This window comes from Epinephelus fuscoguttatus, linkage group LG16 (genome assembly GCF_011397635.1).
Source record: "Epinephelus fuscoguttatus linkage group LG16, E.fuscoguttatus.final_Chr_v1".
Classification (NCBI taxonomy): Eukaryota; Metazoa; Chordata; class Actinopteri; order Perciformes; family Serranidae; genus Epinephelus; species Epinephelus fuscoguttatus.
Genome location: NC_064767.1, coordinates 25,981,015 through 25,998,467, shown reverse-complemented (window position 1 = coordinate 25,998,467; position 17,453 = coordinate 25,981,015). Strand labels below are relative to the sequence as shown.

The 17,453-nt window shown below is 41.6% G+C and overlaps 1 protein-coding gene across 2 annotated transcripts in view; it reads left to right on the top strand.

The window, feature by feature from the left end:
• mcu (mitochondrial calcium uniporter) overlaps positions 1 to 17,453 on the top strand; it is a 68,210-nt gene that overhangs the window by 27,149 nt on the left and 23,608 nt on the right. The window contains exon 2 of one of the 2 annotated variants that reach the window (XM_049600353.1): positions 3,412 to 3,522. In XM_049600353.1, coding sequence (XP_049456310.1) covers positions 3,412 to 3,522 — 111 coding nt within the window. Of the gene's footprint in view, positions 1 to 3,408; positions 3,523 to 17,453 lie in introns of both variants that reach the window. The other variant, XM_049600351.1, reaches the window with a different exon arrangement.

Genomic DNA, 17,453 nt, shown 5'->3' with positions numbered 1-17,453 from the left:
TCTTTTATGGAATATATTAATCTGAGAGAAACTACTGATCTAATTTACCAAAGTGTTCCTTATATATTCATAACTGTTACCACTGGCGAAAACTCAAACAGGCATAATACAAGCTCTGTCCTTTCTTGTCAAATGTAATTTACTAAGGCTGAAAGTCGTTAAAGGAAAGGTAATCGTGTGTGTAATAACATGTAGAGAGAGGAGGTATTAAGCAGACATCCATTCGTAGATTGGAGCTCCGATAGCGGAAAGGACACACAGCAGATATGTCATTAGACAATTAGTGTTAAACCAAGGCTTCTCGGGCCAGCCTGTTTTATTATAGGCTATTTCAGTGATTACTATTGATTAATTAATATGTAGCTTACATTGACTGGCAGCATGGTGGCTTAGTGGTTAGCTCTGTCACATCACAGCTGTCCTGGGTGTGCAAAGCCTCTTGGTTAATGAATGCTGGGAATGGCAGTGTCGAGGGCGGACTGATGGAAGGATAGCTCATATTTTAGAATAGTTTAGGAATAGAGTTTTAGGTGAGAAGCACTCAAATGTTTGTATGCCAAATATAAAACTACTGCCAAAAACCAACCTAATGGTTTCATGATCAGGCAACCAGCAGAGACTCCATGAAGTCACTGCAGCCAGCCAAGAAATGGGCAAGCACATTAGCCCCCATAAAACAGGTGTGGTTTTTATATTGAGGTTTTTGTACAAGGTATAACATGTTCAGTAGTGAGCTTTACGCCTTGTTTCCACATAGCTCTGTCAAGCAGGAAGTCCATTAATTCCTAGACCTCCAATGTGTTTGTGAATCTCCTCCTTCTGTTTTGTTTTTTTGGTCATGAATTTGCCTTGAGCACATTAAAAAGTTTGAACTTTTGCGGCAGATTTGGGACACTGTGTGCCACAGGAAGTTAGCATAAAAACGAATAAGCCACAGGCTATTTCATTTAGTTCAGTTGTCTGACTAATGTATAAGTGGATTGTTCGATAGCATATTTAGCTAACATTGGTAGCATGCTAGCTGCGGGCCATCACTTAAAAAAATATTTCACTGGCTACACACCTGGCAGGCGTATAATCACTCACCTATTTGTAGGGATGGGGGGAAAAAATCGATACAGCAAATCATATAGTATTGCGATATTTTCGTGTGGCAGTATCGTATTGTCACACAGTGCCAAGTGTCAATTTATTTATTATATGAATTATTAACATTAAATACAAATTAAAAGGCTGAAATGAGATTAAAAGACTTTTTCTTATTAGATAAAACAGATGTTGACAAAGTTTTCCTTTGAGACATTATTTGAAGTTGAAAACAGGTAATAAATCACAATATATATCACAATATTGTGTCGTGACTAAAGTATCGTGATAATATCATATCGTGGAGCCTCTGGTGATTCCCACACCTGCTTATTTGTCACCATGCATAATTGGTCCCACTTTTGTCTTGATAATGCTCCATGCTTATATTCCACGAGACTAGAAGGCAAAAAGCAAAGTCAGCTTCTCTCGTAGTTGTTTCCTTCTGTTTCCAGCCTTTGTGCTAAGCTAAGCTAACAACCTGCTGGCTGTAGCTTCACATTCAGCGTACAGACGTAAGAGTGGTATCTACTGTATCCTCTCATCTTATTCTGCAAGAAAGCAAATGAGAGTATTTCTTAAAATGTCAATCTATTCTTTAACAACAGTGTAGCTCAAAGTGTGGCCTGCGAGCCAATTGTGGTCCTAAGAAACATTTTGTACAGCTCTTGAACGTGACATAAAATGCATGCATTGGAATAATTTGCGGTCCATTTCAATACTTTAACTTTCATGACTTACATTTAATGCACTGCTAGGAGACTGCATCAAACTGCGCTCCCCCCCTAACAAGCGTCTGTCAGGTTAGAGATGAAAGCTGCTGCTTACATGGCAACTAGTGGCACCTCATGTTCTATCATCAGTGCTGTGTGGAACTCAATCATATGCTTGCTCTCTATATTGGTGCTCAGTCATCAAAACTTTGAGCACCCCTGCTTAACATTATACATGTAACCTCAGTGTTACTCTAATCATTCGTCAACACATTTTACCTGTTTGTAAACACTAGTGCAAGGAGATCTGTATTCCAATTATGAACAGTATACATATGCATGACAAGCAGGTGTTTGATCAAATCTAATTAAGACAAACTCCTCAGTTTGCCTGTGAATGTGATTTTCGCTCAAACATGGTCACAAAAACGAAGCAGTTAAAAAGACTTTTTGCAGAAGTCTGAGGAAAATGAAATATTTGCATGTTTTATTGTTTGCAGCTGCTGTCTTTCACACATATTTAAACTCATCCGAGCACGTCCTGTTTGGGATCTGAGTAAATCAGGTGCTAACTGTTTTATTTTTGACAGCGTCGCCTCTTAAATGCACTGGTGGTGACGGTGGATGGTTTTGAAAATGTAATCATGTCTGACCTTTCTGGTTGTTATTGCTTACCGTAGAATGCCTAGAGCAGCTTTGTGGAGTGTTAAAGCACTGAGCAGCTTGCACTGTAAAAGTGTCTGTGATCAGACCCCCCCAGAGGCTAAACAAGTCCACATACGTGGGTCTAATATGAGTGTTTTATGGGGTGCACTAGTTGTTGTGCAGCGTGCGCAGTCAAGGTGCTCTCAGTGTTTATAATGGAGGAGTATCCCACTTTATCTCCATCTTATCTTTCCTCAGCGCTGGGAGGCAGGGAACATCTGAGTGCATACACTAACTTGAAGGTGAAAGTATTTTAGTCAATCCAGTCTACCGTGACCCTCTGTCATACACCTGCCTACACACACACACACACACACACACACACACACACACATATAAACAAACACAGCTGAAAATATCTCTCTCCACCCAAACAACCTCACAGATTCTCACATCCACAAACATCAAAGCAACCGTATTTTGTGCTTTTCCTCTCGTATGATACCAGACAGCTTGTAATCAACCTAATTGATAGATAGCGAATAAATAACTCTCTGCTAATTGTGTTTTAGGTGTGCAGCAGCTGCAGGCCGGTCAGCTCTTTCATCTCTGATTGACAGTCGCAGCAGCACGCACAGCACACTTCCTCCCAGTGTACACAACAAGTTTCACATGATAGCTTCACTGTCTCGCATGCACAGCTCCGACCACACGTTGCGTCTGAATTGCAGCAAAAAGCAAATTGCCCTGGACTGTGACGGGAATAGAAAATAAAACTACCACTTTCACGGCTCATTATTTTAAGCCTCTTTTTAGCTCATTGTAACATACTGCGGGTCCCATCGGTGGATGTTTTGAAAATAGCATGAGGTTTGCTATTTTCCATTTGTATCGTGATTATCCCGAACACTTTGCACAAATGATGATGCACCGCAACTTGTTATATTTTGTGTTTTTGTTCCAGCAGGAGGTACTGTCTGCTCCTTTCACCCGTCAGACTGTCAGGAAAGCACATGGCCTTCGGTCTGCAGCCCACTCCACACTCTTCACCCAGTCTCCCACTGCCCTGTCTCCACAGGTTAGTGTGTCTGCATGCATGTTCTGTACATGTGCATTATAAAGGAATCATTTTTGGTATGATTGATGTCTGTGCTGTACAGCCTGTAGAGCAAATCCATATTTATAAGAGCTAGTTGTGTGTATGTGTCTGGCTCATTGAAGTGGACAGCACATCAATCCAGAGCTTCCTAATGCATCGACTGCAGCTAGCATCAGCATCGTCGGCACTATCTGACGCCTTTGTCTTTCTATTGCAGTTTTTAAAGTCATTTGGAAAGGTCAGTCAAGATATTGTTGTCATTCATACTGATTGTTGTAGATATCTGATCTATATTGATCTATTGGATATTGGCAGTTTGTGAACCCTGCGTCATTCTGTCTCAGTAAGCTGCCAGCTACCCTCAGAATTTCAATAGCGATGGATGGTTTTATTCCCTTGCGACCTTTTAAATGCTGAAAGAATGAAACTGTGCTAAATCCCACATTCAGCACAAAATATTTCCTCTTGGCTGCCTCAGTCGGGATGTATTTTTGGATTGATATCAACTACTAAAACACCTGTCGTCCAAATCCCAGTAATCCTATACCACTTGTCCCTGTTTTGACTAGGGGATAATCTGTTGTTGTTTCTATTATTTTCAGTTTACCAGTGATTAGCATGCAAGGTCTATTTGGGGGAGAATCCTTTGAAGGTTGGCGAGGTCGTTGGATGGCAGCCTTTTGATAAAACCATTACCAGTAGAAATCTATTCAAATGTATTCAAAAATCGCATTGTTCAAAGGAGACCCTCCACAAGGGTGTCATTACTTTGATTCAGTGCTGACACGAAGCAGCGTCTGCTGCCATATGAAGCCCTTAATACAGCCTGCAAATCAACACATTGACAAATATGTATTTGGATTATAAACACGAGCAAGTTCTAAATGCAATGTGCCATGATACAGTTTAGAACAAGCTGTTTCTGTGACATGTGGCTTTGGTGTGAGGTCATTTAATTACAACACTTCCATATGTGTGACACAGAAACTTAGTAGTTGCATGTGCATACAAAAACATATTCCAAAAAATGATTAGTGCCACATGGGGGAGTTTTTTGTTTTCAGTTCTTAAATCAGCACATAATATATTTAACTCAAATGCAGAAGCAAATACACCTGCCACTGTCTGGTACTCACGGGGCTTTCAAATTGAAATTTGTTACCTGACAAAGTAATGGATGAGTCTGTGTTATTGTGTGCTTGTCTCTTGCTCGGGCCCAGTAGCGTGACATACATGCCAAATTAATTTCTTCCGTAGTTATAAATTTGATTGACTATGGCCATCTGTTTTTGGCTCACACGGTGGTGCCATCCAACAAGCTTTTGATTCTTCTCATTGCCTTTTTTCTGCAGTGTTAGTTGCAACAAATTGTTGAAAGTGCTGTACTGCCTGTTGTCTTCCACATAGCCAGTGTCAATGTCTGGAGGTTAGGGTTGTGCTCTACTGGTGCAAAAGAACACAGTAATATTGACAAATATTGTCATGATTGATTTCACCTGGAATCTACAGTGCTTGTGAAAGCCGCATACTTAGCTGACACAACACAATCTAATTTTTACTAACTAACTTTGGATTTTGCGCCAAAATTCAATTGCAATTGAGTTTCCTACAGTATAGTTCATTTAGAACTTGTAAACAGCAGAAAGGGTCCATTTAATATCCTCTTCAGGGGCCTTTGATCACAAGCTACATCAACAGATGTGCATTATTTTCAAGATACAAAGACTTATTTGTTACATACTCATATTTTTAATAGATGTCCTCCTCCAGTGGATGTACTAAAGGGCTAATGTGCTACAATTAATGATTTGAATACCGTAAAACTTCAATTAAAAGCCTGGTCCCAATTAATTAAAAGTAAACGTTGCCAAGCAGTTCTTACAGAAGATCTTGGATGTATAAAACCAGGTTGTTGGCTTCCAACTTGAGCTGATGTTAGTTAGCTGCTTTGATCATGCATACGAATATAACCATGAGCACCAACGGATAATTCATTCAGATTTTTGGCATGGTCAACAAGAGAGACAAAAAAGCAGTGAATTCCTACCTCTGAAGCTTTCATAAAGTCAGAATATGTGTCCATTCTTCAATTAGCTGTTAAGTTATTCATATTCAGTTGGTACTTCAAAAGAATTTAAAGTGTTTTTCACAAAAATGAATCCAAGTGAGTTTTGTTCCAACAGAATTAAGTGGTGTTGTGTCGGTATGCTGGGCCCCGTAACCCTCGGGCAATTGTCGTAACTCTCTCTCCCTCTGTTGCGCTGGCTGTCGAAGCCAGATCAAATGAATGATTCATAGGTAATAAGTCATTTGAATCCCAATTTTTCTACATGTTATGTTCATACTGGTTTATATAAACAGTTTAATTATATTTACCATCTTTGCTGAGCAACAGTTTTGTGTAAAAGGAATTGAAGGCCTGTCCCATATAGATGCCTGTCCCGAATATAAGCCTGTTGAGTTCAGTGATTCAAGCAAATAATAGCCCAGGCTACTATTGAGGTTTTATGGTGATAGTGAAAAATAAGTACAAATAAATAATGGATGAAAACTATAAATATATGTAATGTATGTATTAAAATGTTAAAGCTCATATTTTCATTATATCAAAAATGTAAAATGTACATATGTCACACTTGTAGGCAGACTACATATAAAAGAATACTCATGTAGTTTTGATTTGTAGATTTTTAGAACTTCCAGTTTTTCTGAGAACTTCAAGGACCTGTCATCTAAGTTGCCTTAAAAGTTGAGTTTTAAGGGTCAGATTGTTTTTGACTACTCTTTTCATGGTCAAGAATGATCATAGAAACTCAAGTTTAAAGCCAGCATGAACATAAAGTCCTTAACGTGTTAAGAAAAATGGAAATTTGAACCTCTACATTTCCATGGCAGTGAAAACTCACCTGCTGAAGATGATCATGTGATATGTGTGAGTTTCTCAGAGCAGCTACCAAGTAAACCTTGTGTTATCAGCTATAATTAGGAGTATACTCAAGTTAGCGTGCATGTATTTATGTGGATTTACTTGGTTCCTACATGGTGTTACTTGAGGATTAGTATGAACACTGTTGCGCTGTTCTCAGCACACGGTGTCATATCAGCGACCTTCTAATAGAACATGATGACCAGTCACAAGATCCGGCAGGACGTCTCTGCCACTTTGTCCTTCGTCTTCGTAGTTCTCCGACTTGGCGTGGTCAGACCACAACTCCTTGTACTTGGTATTCCTGTGAGTAAGGTCCAGCTAGAATCCAATAAAGCAGACGCATTATGTTAAAAAGATCAGCTCAAGGTTAAGTGTGTATATTTTTTTCACCAGGAAATGCGCTCGGCCCACCAACAAGCTCGCACGGGATGAAAATTTTATGATGAGAACAGGATATTTGTTCCTTGAGTGCTTGCGATCCTTCTGCTGTGGATAGCAGTGCATTAGCTCATCGTCTTTTCTTTCTATGCGTGCACGGGCCTGTGTGCTTGTGCAGTTACGTGCATGGCAGCGAGTGTATGTTTGGTGCGCTCTGTTTGTGTTGCTGCATGCGTATTTGTGTGTCATTGAGCTGTATGAAATGGAGACAACAGGCATGGGTTTGCACGGGGTGGGGGTGGTTGTACAGTGAAAAATGAGCAGCGGCTTCCCTCGGACTGTGTTTACATTTTACTGCAGCAGGCCGCTCGGCAGAGGCATTGAGGGAAGGTTGGTGAGTGGAAACAGAGGAAATGTATACATTACTTAAGCTGCTGGGAAGTCAAAACATCAGCTGTGGGTTATACTAGCAGGGCCCCATTCACTACGGGGTGAAACAACAGAGCTGAGAGGGAGCTAGTCGATAGTCCCGAGTGTCCCTCTCCCTGCCACGTCGCCTCCAGAGGGAGTGCTGTTTGTTCAGAGGGCAGGGGAAGGGAGGAGACACGGGAGGCTCAGCAGGGAGTGTTTGCCTTGCCAGGGCTTGTTGTCTCAGCTAGGTAGGGCTCAAGGATGATATTGTCATAACTGCAGTATAGAAGGTGGGTACATCAGCAAAAACTGTGGCACTGAAAGAAACTCTAGTAGCATGAAAATCAGGTTGCATAAACTTGTTAGCCTTGCAAACATCGCCTCTGACCATGCCTGCTGCACCGTCTGGCACTTGTGTACTGCACTGTTTTCAATCAACACTTCATCACTTTACATTTCCCCTCTTTTCTCCGTGTTCACTTCATTGACATCCCTCTGCCTCCCTCCTGCATTGCTGCAGTACAGGCACTTGTCTCCTACTTGGCGAAGCCAGCGCTCCCTCCCTCCCTCCCTCTATTGCTTCTTGGCATCCATCAGTTTAGCTGCAGCTTCCCATGAGGCCCGATGGGTCACGGCTACACACTCACACAGAGTCATTCTCAGCAGCACTATTCATGCATGGACCTCTCGACCCATCTGCGACTCAGCTTCTGCAGATGGGAGCCGAGGCAATTTGGAGAAGTTGTCAAATGTCACACCGACACACGAATGGAGAAATGGGGAGGAAACACGCCGTCGGTTCCTCACCGGAAACTACCCAGTTTGTGCAGTTCATGTAACTCAACGTGTGATAGTACGCAAGAATTGCAGGGCATACTGGCGGATGAATTGAGGATATGATAGACAGAACAGGAGTGTCGTAAGGGAGGGCAGGGAAGGTGGTCTTGCGGCTGCAGTCAGAGCTCTTGAGCAAGTCCCACTTGACAGACACTTTGAACCTGTTCCCTGACTCATGTCCCCTCTCCAAGGCTGTCTATGTCAAAAGCATCTCCTTTTCCTGAGAAACTATCAGCCCCGTCTGGTAATGCTCCTCCTGAAGGCAAGGAAGACATTGATCAGTAAAAACAATAACACTGTTCAGTCAGCTCTAGTGTTTATTGCTCTTTCCTTTCTCTTTGTATTTTGTCGGTAATCTACACTGACTTGGGCAATCGCTCATTTTCCAGTCTCTGGCAGGTGGGTGTAGTTCAATAGCAGAACGAGTCAGTTTACGCAGAGAGCTCGATGTGCAAACTTGCATCGTTGTGGTGAGGAGTTGGGAAACAGCCAATTACTGAAAACAATGGCCGCTGCTTTCTCCAGGAGGCAGGTGTGCTATGAAGAGAGCCATGAAAACAGTTTGTCGCTCTATTTAAATGATACATTGAACTGCCTGTGTGCACACTGCTCTTTTCTGTTTCCTTAAATAGTTCCCTTTAACTGTTTTCCAGTGCAGCTCTCTTTCTGTGCGTGCACACGTTTCAATCACTTCCTCTTCTTTTATGGCACAATGTCAGCAGGAGTTTGTGCCATACCGTCCATTTCCTCTGATTGACCGTAAACTGTGTGGAGTCGCAAGTCCAAACTTGTAGCACATCACCCAGCCAGTCAGGGTCAGAAAGGGATTCAGTTTGAATGTTGTCACAGAGTATTTGCTGTCGACGCTTATTTTAAGACCTGACTTATTTTTAGTTTTTATAATGCCACCGAGAAGATTTGGCAGAGAACAATGCAGAAAAGTCATAAAGGCTTTGCTCAAGTTGTCCGTGCTCTCAGTGGTTCATATACCCACTTTAAACAATCATTCCTCTTTTATAGGGTCATATCACGCCATGTCTTCTCCCAGTTTTCATTCATTAAGTCTAAATGGAACAAGACCAGAGGTTTCATTCCACTCTCCTGGGAGGGGAACAGGAGGAGTGGACTGAGAAATACAAGTAGGATATGATGTGTGCAGTCAGAAAAGTACTGCTCTGAGTCATAACTCAGTCACATCTTAACACACAGATATGACACATGTATTTTTAGATTTAATGTGGCTTGCACTGCCAGAGGATACCATTATTTCTGTCCATCAGATGAATAAATGTCCATAAATCTGCTAAAAAAAACTCGTTATGACTCAGTTGTCTGAATTGTCCTGTTATGCTATCTCCAGTATCAAGGTAATCTAGTAGTAGCTGTCTGTACATCCATATGTAGTTCTCAGCTAACCCACTGACTCCACAGCAGTATTATACTTTCTATTGATATCCCAAAAAGTAGGGTGTCAAACTCATTCAGCCCAATGTAATCTCTGATGGGCTGGAGCAATTAAACCATCATAGAATAACCTAAAGCACCATCAGCTCCAATATTTTCCATTTTTCGTGTGAAGAATCACAAGCACATTCTGTAGATGTTCGTCTTTTTACAAATCAGATGAACAGTCTTAAGAAAAATAAGTGAATTTTCAACGGTATGTCTCAGCTTTTCCACATTCACTCAGTCTACTTCTCACTGTCATTACATGTGCACTTATCCACACACTTCCTGATACAGATACAAGGTGCTGATTGGCAATATTTTACACAATGTTCGATATCTTAAAACATGATCACAGTTAGGCCTGTCACAATAACAAATTTTGCTGGGCGATTACTTGTGTCGGAAATAATAATAATAATAATAACCAGAAGCGCATCGGCTCTACAGTGCACGGCACTGCTGATTAACCATTTTATTGCAGCAAAGAGTGTCTGCCAGCAACCAATTACTTGCAGAGGCTTCCTACAACTTGTTTCAACGGTTCCGATTTAATCAGAAGACAAATTAAACAGGATGACTAGCCAATGTGAAAATCAAAAGAAAGCATAGAATAATGTACTGAAGGAGACTGTTGTGCTATCACATTTATTTGTGGTTTGAGAGCAAAGATCCGGTCGCTGCTGTGCAAAACTCCGCAATACAATTAGGTCCGAAAAAACCCCGGAGGAGTACTTCGCAAGGAGTCTTTGAAAGGAGCCGAGCCTGGCGTAAAACAGGAAGCACGGCCGCAACACGGCCACAGCACCAATATTCGAATATTCGTTATAAATTCTGCCGAAGGTCCGAATGTTAAAAAATGGCATTCGGGACAGCCCTACTATCTTTCTGTCTATCAGTTAAGTTGGTCATATTCGCTCTTTTTGTTGAGATGGTTTTAGAACAAACCCGGCATACCGGCTCGTCCAAATTACTGGGCTCCCCTCTGCCATTTGTTTTAAATCCAAAACACTCCCACACAGGGGCCGTGGCATTTGGTTTAGGAACAAGTTTCATGTCTTTCTCTTAGGCTCAACTCTTTTTTTTTTTCTCGTTTTTTTTTCTCTGCCTCGTCTCCCCCTCACGAAGATCGCACTCTGTGTGTGTGTGTGTGTGTGTGTGTGTGTGTGTGTGTGTGTGTGTGTAACCCATAGCCCCGCCTCCCCCCCAGAGACAAAGACACTCGATGACGAGAGCTTTCCCTCCATTCATTACGCTAATGAACCAACTCACCTAGCTGCCAGACAATGCACGGCAGTGAACGCTCTTGTTGTGCAGTCTCTTTGGTGGGGAGAGACAAGGAGAACAAACAATGCATGAATATGGCAATTAATCGCAGCCTGAGAAGTTACCGTCTCCCTTTCAATTTACCGTGCATTTAACCGACTTATCGCATATCGCAACAGGCCTAATCACAGTAAGTATTCATTGTTATATCAGAGAGCTGTATTCTGGTCAGGGGTGGAAAAGCCTCTGAAGCAGAATTCTACATGAAATAGGCAGCGCATTGTTTAACTTTCTCCTGACACCTGACACCTCTTAGTCTAGTCATCTAGTGGGCCAGATTGGACCCTTTCGTGGGCTAGTTGTGGCGCACGGGCCGTATGTTTGACACCCCTGGTTTAAAGATTTGCACAAAACTATAACATATGTATACAAGTATCAAGTCGGCCTAAATCCATTGTAGTTTGAAACAATTAAAAATCCTTGTGGGTTAGGTTAAAGCCAATATCCATGGCCTTTCAAATGGATCTAGTGCTGGAAAAATATTTAAATATTTTTATGTATTTTGGCTATTAATCTTATTAATGCACATAGCATCAGAGAGGCTGAGGGAGGGAAGGAGCAAAAGACACTGTCCGTGTTGTATACGTCTTGTATATGACATGTCTGCGTTGTCGCTGCATTCCTGTTAAGCACATCTGTGACCTGCATCCAAGTGCTGTCTCAGTATCACACAATAAACTACAACTACCAAGAGGAACGGCGATGTGCTATGATCCACTTCAAACACTCACCTGATACAGTCAAACAGCTCTGTCTCCCACACATGCAGTGCTGCTACTGCTGTAATTTAATTCATCTCACACTGATTTAGCGTAGCAGGTGCAACATATAGACTGATGTCACACTGTAGGCTAATTAACAGACAGGTTAAACAGAGTAGCAGCTCTGTGTCTCTCAGAGTGTTGCTGGAAACTTGTGAATGAGTGAGTGGGGCGGAGAGTGTGAGAGAGGAGAGATGCACACTGCCATGGTTTTTTGGAAGAGTGGCATTATGTAACACAACTTGATGAATATAAACAGTATTGACTTGCTTGAAAATATATCAATAGCCATTATATCGCCCATCCCAGCCAAAGAGCCCCCAAACTATAGGAGCTGTAGTTTCAAAACTTAAAGCATAGTTATTCCTCAAATATATGTTAAAAAAATTCAGTCATATACACGGGTATGGTTGTCACCTTTTTAAAAAGACTGTAGACCAGGGAACCTCAACTCACACTGCCTGGGGCCACTTTTGCAAAATGACAGTCGGCCAGGGGCTAGTTAATTAAAAACATTATTAATTAATATACAAATAATTAGCCCAAACCTTTGTCGCAGGGTCAGAGGGATCCTCCTCTGACACTTTTTGTGATAAACAAGCTCTATTTTGATTCTTTTCATGCACTCTGGCACCTCATTTACATTCACAGTACAAAGACAAGTCCCAGCGTGAATCAGTCTATTTTCACTGTGTGTTAGGAAATGGTTGGCGGGTTACCTGGCACCCTGTCCTTAAGTTGAGTGACATGAATAGCTGTCATCATAATTGTGCCCTATCACAGACAAACACGCCCTCATAAGTCACTACCTCTGAGTTGCAAAAGACTTTCTTTCCTTTTCTAATCCTACAAAAGCCTGACATTCGTAATTTAGAGTTGACCTGCTCCTCATCATCAGTGTTGTGTCCAGGCACTATACATTAGAGAGCCCATATGTAAAGGTGCGTCCTGCTTATCTCAAAGGCTCAAGCAGGAGCTAATAATTAAAGCTGTTAAACTAACTAAAGACTGATAGCCCGTTTGTGCTGAAAGCCTCTCCTGATTGTTCTGTACAGTCCTGACTCTCCTATGGGGGGGCAGGAGGAAGAGCAAGCTTTTATTTTCTGTACCTTTCACGGTTGGCAGGGGAAAGGGAAAAGGCAGGAAGATATAAATGAGGGTTCTTTATGTGTCTAATTGCATCTCTGAGTTTACAAAATTGCACCAATGCTGTTAACAGATTGATTTTCTAAAGTTCACCCACTACAGATATGTATCCTCCTCCATTCCACCTGAACATCTAGAAAGCACTTGCAGACTTGTTCAGCTTTAATTAACTCAGCAGTTAATTAGCAGGTTGCTAAGTCCATTATGATATAATGATCGGTTTTGAGTGGCAACACAAAGTGAGGCGAGTCATCGCAGCTGCTATCAGATTTCAACAAGTGTCATTTGTCAGCTGATGTGAGAAAAACAAAAAGCTCAACTCTTTTGTCAGCGTGGTGATGTGCCAAAGAAGTGTGATGTGAAAATACATGTCATTTAGTCGCTGCCTTCAAATCCAATTGATCGTTCCATCTTGACGTACAGATGGTCGGCTCAGAAGAGCTTAAAGCTACCTGTAAGGCTGAGATACCATCACTGTGTCTAATTACATTATTGATCTATGTGTGTGTTAGCCCCTTTCACAGATATTGCAAGACTAAAACTGCAGCAAAAGGAGATCTATTGATGTTCTTTTTTCTGTTTACATTTGGGTCTGCAGCGTGAAGGCAAAAATACATATATATATAATATCAGTAAACAAAGCAGTGGAGTTGGGAAGCAAAGAAACATGAAGAGAATTGTGTGTTTTGTGGTTCCTGAATGAAATATCACTGCTCTTGAAGTCCAGTTTCAGAGCACCTACGGTAAATGTTATGTAAAGACAAAATTGCTTTTCGATCACTTCAGTCCTTCATGAAAAAAAGTACTTTTTCAGAGTTTGGTTTATAACAAATGTCTGAACTTCTCACCGAGTTTCTGTGATTGATCAAAAAAAAAAAAAAATCAATCAGAAGAATTTCAAGAAGAAAGGAGATTTCCTTTCAGGACGTCAGCAGACATTTTCCTCTGTTGTCTGTTTGAACAAACCAATTGGTGTTAAAGTTTTATTGATTGTAACCGGGCCTTTAACTCAGGGAGTCATCATTACTGTGTTAAAGTTTATGTTACTCTTAAAAAGAACAAGCAGAAATTCATGAAAAAGTGCTACCTGGTGGATTGACTCATCTTCCCTCCGGTCTCTCGGATATCGTTAATCTGTGATGTTCAGTAGGGATGGGGGGGAAATCAGTTCAGCACCTAATGACTAGGTTGTATCCATCACACTGTATAAAAGAAGATATTTGAAAACAGTCTCGACAAATTCTAGCCTGCAGTTAGATGTTTATTTGCATCCTAACTTTTTTTTTTTTTATCTTTAGAACATTTACAGATTTGTTCCTAATTAATCGTAACACAAGAATTACCTGTTATGGCGTGAATTTAAAATAGTCTCATAAGCATCCTCACAAAGTCAGAATTTTGGTATTTATAAGGGGTTTAGCTTACCCGTATTATTGCCTTAATCAAGTTATGACTTGATTTTTTATGCATGTGTGTGTGTAAATGAAGACACTGCTGAACGTCTGCAAAATGATGAGTCTACAGAAAAGCCTTGGCCTTTGAATTTGAGACGCTGACGAGACAAGATGACATTTGCAGCTGATATTTTAGATGGCAACAAATATAGTCTGAAGTTAACTCACTGTGTTAAACTCTGAAGGTGCAGTGTGACATCATAACACCTGTGGTTAAGGATACAAATAACGCCCAAAATAATATCTAAATCACCAAAGTAGTTGCTGAAAAAATGAGCGTTAAATTGTTGAAAGGTGTTTTGTAGTGACATCAAAGGATTTTCTTCGTTCCAGTTAACACCAGTGATCGAGCGGGACCATGCTGTGTCTGGCAGCTCGCCAAAAGTGACGCCGTTAGGCACTGTACTCAGAAAGACACTGATCACGCCGAAGCTGTTAAACCTCTAATTTGTAGTAATAGTAGCCCCCGGAGGGTAACTGAACATACGTATTATTAACATCTGTTACAAAAAAGAAAGATGTCTAGCTTCGAGGTACCTGGATCATTTGAATTATGTTGGAACCATCCATGGGAAGCCAGTTAGTCCGTCGTGGGAGGCAGCATGATGGGGATACTTGGATGCCCTTGCCTGAGTTCATTCGCCAACATCCAATGAACTGACTCCTGCAGTGAGGGCGATAGAGAAACGGGCAGGAACAATAGCAGCGGGGGGTCGAGTGGTGGCAGAGGCCCTTGAGAAAGATTGAGAATTAAATCACATTCATACTGGAAGGAATTCGAGGAGGGAAGGCGGCGCAATGAGCAGCATTCTGATGATGAGGATTAAGATATCGTGAATGGGAGCACGAGGACAGAGAGATATGGTGACAGCGTTTTTGTCAGAGCATTAGGGAGGCTGACTAGCTCACTTCAATTTTAGGTCATGATGTCATTTAGGGGAGATGAAAGGGCAGAGATGAGACGAAGAGCTAGAGGGGGAATGAGAGAGGACGGGGACGATCTTTAACAAAGTCATCATCAGCCATGCGGTCTGATCCGCCATTAATATCAGCTGACTTAATTAGACACTGCTTTGGGTTTTTTGGTCCTTTCTCTTGCCCCCTGTGTGGTCTGTGAGTCAGGGTGATGTGTTTGTCATGACTCCCAGAGCTTGTGGAGGAGGGCGCCGTCACATCACACACAGGCAGAAGAATATGAGATGCCGCCCAGAAACCTTTGAGATCGGAAAGCCTGCTTATTTGACTGCTGTGACTTCCATTCCCCCAGCCCTCTAGGTGGGCAGCATGATAGACAGTTCACAGACGCTGGCCCACTTTCTGCAAACTGGCTAAAGTCTGTGTAAGAGCGCGCTGCTCCCCACACGGCCCCTCGGCACAGGACCTGTGAATATTTGATGCTTGTTGTGAATGGCCCGGAGTGAAGCTTTTGTTGTTATTAACATTCAGACAAATAGGACACAGTAGAAAAAATCCTCGACTAGCTGTTTTTCTAAGAATACAGTATCCCTGAAAATCATTCTCTGAACAGTCTTCCACCAGTAGTCAGCATTATTTATTTATTTAAACACAGACATGATTTATTAACAAGCAGGGCTGTGGTCAAGACAGTTGACTGAGGAGTTCGTCCACGCATCCTAGCAAAATAGGTGATGCTAGAAACTTAGACATAGATATAGCTGCTAGGGCTAGTTGGTGACACACTACAATTGAGGAGTTAACTGCTAACAAGCCAGCATAGATCATGTTAACACTAGTGAGTCACAAGAGCTGTCTGAGCTAGCTCTGTTGCTAATAGGTAAGTAGTTGAGGTCTTAAAGGGACAGTTCACCCCAAAATAAAAAATACATATTTTTCCTGTTACTCATAGTGCTATTTATCAGTCTGGATTGTTTTGATGTGAGTTGCAGAGTACTGGAGATATCGGCCGTAGAGATGTCTGTCTTCTCTCCAATATAATGGAACTAGATGGTGCTCGGCTTGTGGTGCTCAAAACACCAAAAAATTACATTTGAAAAACTTAACAGGAATATCGGTTTCTAGACATCATGACCCGATAACTCAAAATAACCCACAGACCTTGATGTGAGCAGTTTCAAGTAGGAACTATTTTCTTTCTACAGAACTACACTCACCAACTGAATTACAACGCAGAAGAAAACGTGCATCTGTTTGTGACATCACGAGATATAAATGTCATTGGCGTCCTCCTTGGCTAAGCTGTAATGTTAGCACGCTCAGACTCCGCAAGCTCCACAAGGTGATCCAGCTGGCGGGTGTAGTTCGGTGGAAAGAAAATAGTTCCTACATGAAATTGCTCACAACAAAGCCTGCAGATTAACTTGAGTAACTGGGTCATGATTTCTGGAAAGAGATATTACTTGTGACTTTTTTTAAATGTAATTTTTTGGCACATTGAGCGCCACAAGCCGAGTGCCATCTAGTTTTATTATATTTGAGACGAAGGCAGACATCTCTACACCTGATATTTCCAACACTCGCATCTAAAAAATCTAGATTGATAAATAGTTCTGTAGGTAAGAGGTAAAAATGTATTTTTGATTCATGGATGAATTGTCCCTTTAAGTCAAGACAAGTTACTCTGCACTGTAAGCCAGGTACCATGAATATATTTTACTACTGCTGTGTGACATAGATCTGTAAATATTGATTTAAGCTGGCTGTGGAAGAACATTTATACTACTGCACACTTGGCTCAGGATGTGAAACATTTCTGCATTTTCCACCCATTTTTTAAACCAGCAGCCACCGCTTTAGTTATATTTATTATATTCTCTGTGAAGGGCAACTTGTTTTTGTTATCATTCATGCGTTTAGAAGAAGCACAGTGTTAACGATAACCAGTTTTCCCTGCTGGAGGTCAAAGGAGCAGCTGCAGACTGCATGGAAGAGGCATATGGTGGTCTGCAGTCTCCACAGGCCGTACAGAGAGTTAACTAGTGAAAGTGCACAGTGGAAACTGGCAACAGATAAGTTGGTTACATTTGTACATTCCAACTAAGGATAGACCGATACATCGGCTGGCTGATATATCGGGCCGATATTTGAGTTTTTTACTTGCATTGGCATCGGCCGATACGCGTGTGGGTTCGCAGATTTATTTTTCCCTGGCATGATTTACAGACAGGCATCCACGGGCAGCTCTGTGTTGCCGGAAGACCCTGCAGTGCACATGCAGCGAATCCTACTGTGTACAGTAGTTGT